At 54.6% G+C, this 1228-nt stretch overlaps 1 protein-coding gene across 1 annotated transcript in view; it reads right to left on the bottom strand.

Annotated features, from left to right (window-relative positions):
- LOC110391752 (T-cell-interacting, activating receptor on myeloid cells protein 1-like) overlaps window positions 1-168 on the bottom strand; it is a 2050-nt gene extending 1882 nt beyond the window's left edge. Inside the window, exon 1 of the mRNA XM_021383699.1 lies at window positions 134-168. Coding sequence (XP_021239374.1) covers window positions 134-168 — 35 coding nt within the window. The remainder of the gene's footprint in view (window positions 1-133) is intronic.
- Between the last annotated feature and the right edge of the window lie 1060 nt (window positions 169-1228).

Raw genomic sequence — 1228 nt, 5'->3', positions numbered from 1 at the left:
GGCTGCCAGGTTAAACCCTTCTCAATGAGCCCCTCCAGCTCCAAGGCTGGGATCCGTATCCCCCTTGCAGACAGGTAGGACCCACCTGCAGCCATCAGCAATGCGCCAAGTTAAACTGACCTGTGGTCTGTACCAGACTCCCACCAGGATGTCAAACTGGCTGCCCATCCCTCTCAACCTTACCCATAAGGACTCAACCTGATCTTTCCCAGCATTGAGCTCTACCACAGTGAAGCACTCCCTGACACAGAGAGACACATCACTGCCCTCTCCTTCCTTGCCTACCCCTCCAAAAGAGCTCACAGCTCCCCACAGCAGCACTGCACTTGTGGCAGTGATCCCACCATCATTTGGAGATGCCTACTAAGTCTTCGATTCCTGCTGCATGATGGCTTCCAGCTCCTCCTGTTTGTTGCCACCGCTTCTGGGTGGTCATCACCAGCCCCGTAAAAAACCCATACATCACTCTGGGGGAAAAGGTCAAGGTTTCTGCTCATTGAAGCCGTGGTTTCCTGTGCTGTGGATGTGGTTACGAGCTGGTCACTCACCATGCACGCTGAGCAAGGCCACCAGCAGCAGCAGCAGCAGCAGCAGCAGTCCCAAAACGCTGGCTCTCAGGTGGTGCCAGTGTGGGCACACAGCAGGAGCTGGAAGAGTGCACATCTGTATGAAAACAGACCCTTCCCAGTGGTTCCCATGCAAGGCTGGAGCAGAAGTTGACAGCTGCTCTGTTTCCCTCAATTTTGGGGGTCCTTGGATCCTTCCCAGTTGCTCCAGTGGTTCCCAGTGGGAAAGGAGTTGGTACAAGGAGGTGATGGCAGCAGGCACACATGGGCTGGGCTCCCATTGCAGGTTGGATGGGCGCACGGAGACAGGCATCTCCTCCACACGTGGTTTTGGAGGAGGTGGAGGCTCTGCAGGTCCTTGAGAGCATGGAGTGGGAGCTTAGCACACCCAGATGGTTGTGGATGTGGATCTCTGTGGAGCTCATCCCACCTGAACCCATGGTTCATTGTCTCCATTTCAGCTTTAACTTCCAATTCCTCACATCGGCTTTCCAGATGAGGGCTGATTTTTGCTGCAAAACCATCCCATCTCTGGCCATTTGCAGGCTTCCTTCTTCCCCATCCCTTCCTTCCTTTTGTCCCCCCTACAAACCAGGATCAGCCCTTACCCCAACCAACAGGGCTGGAGTTTCTTGGAGAATAGAGTGCACCAACAAACCCCA

The sequence above is a fragment of the Numida meleagris genome, unplaced genomic scaffold (genome assembly GCF_002078875.1).
Source record: "Numida meleagris isolate 19003 breed g44 Domestic line unplaced genomic scaffold, NumMel1.0 unplaced_Scaffold491, whole genome shotgun sequence".
Lineage (NCBI taxonomy): Eukaryota > Metazoa > Chordata > Aves > Galliformes > Numididae > Numida > Numida meleagris.
Note: the sequence above shows the minus strand (reverse complement) of the source record. Positions and strands in the feature narration are given on the sequence as shown.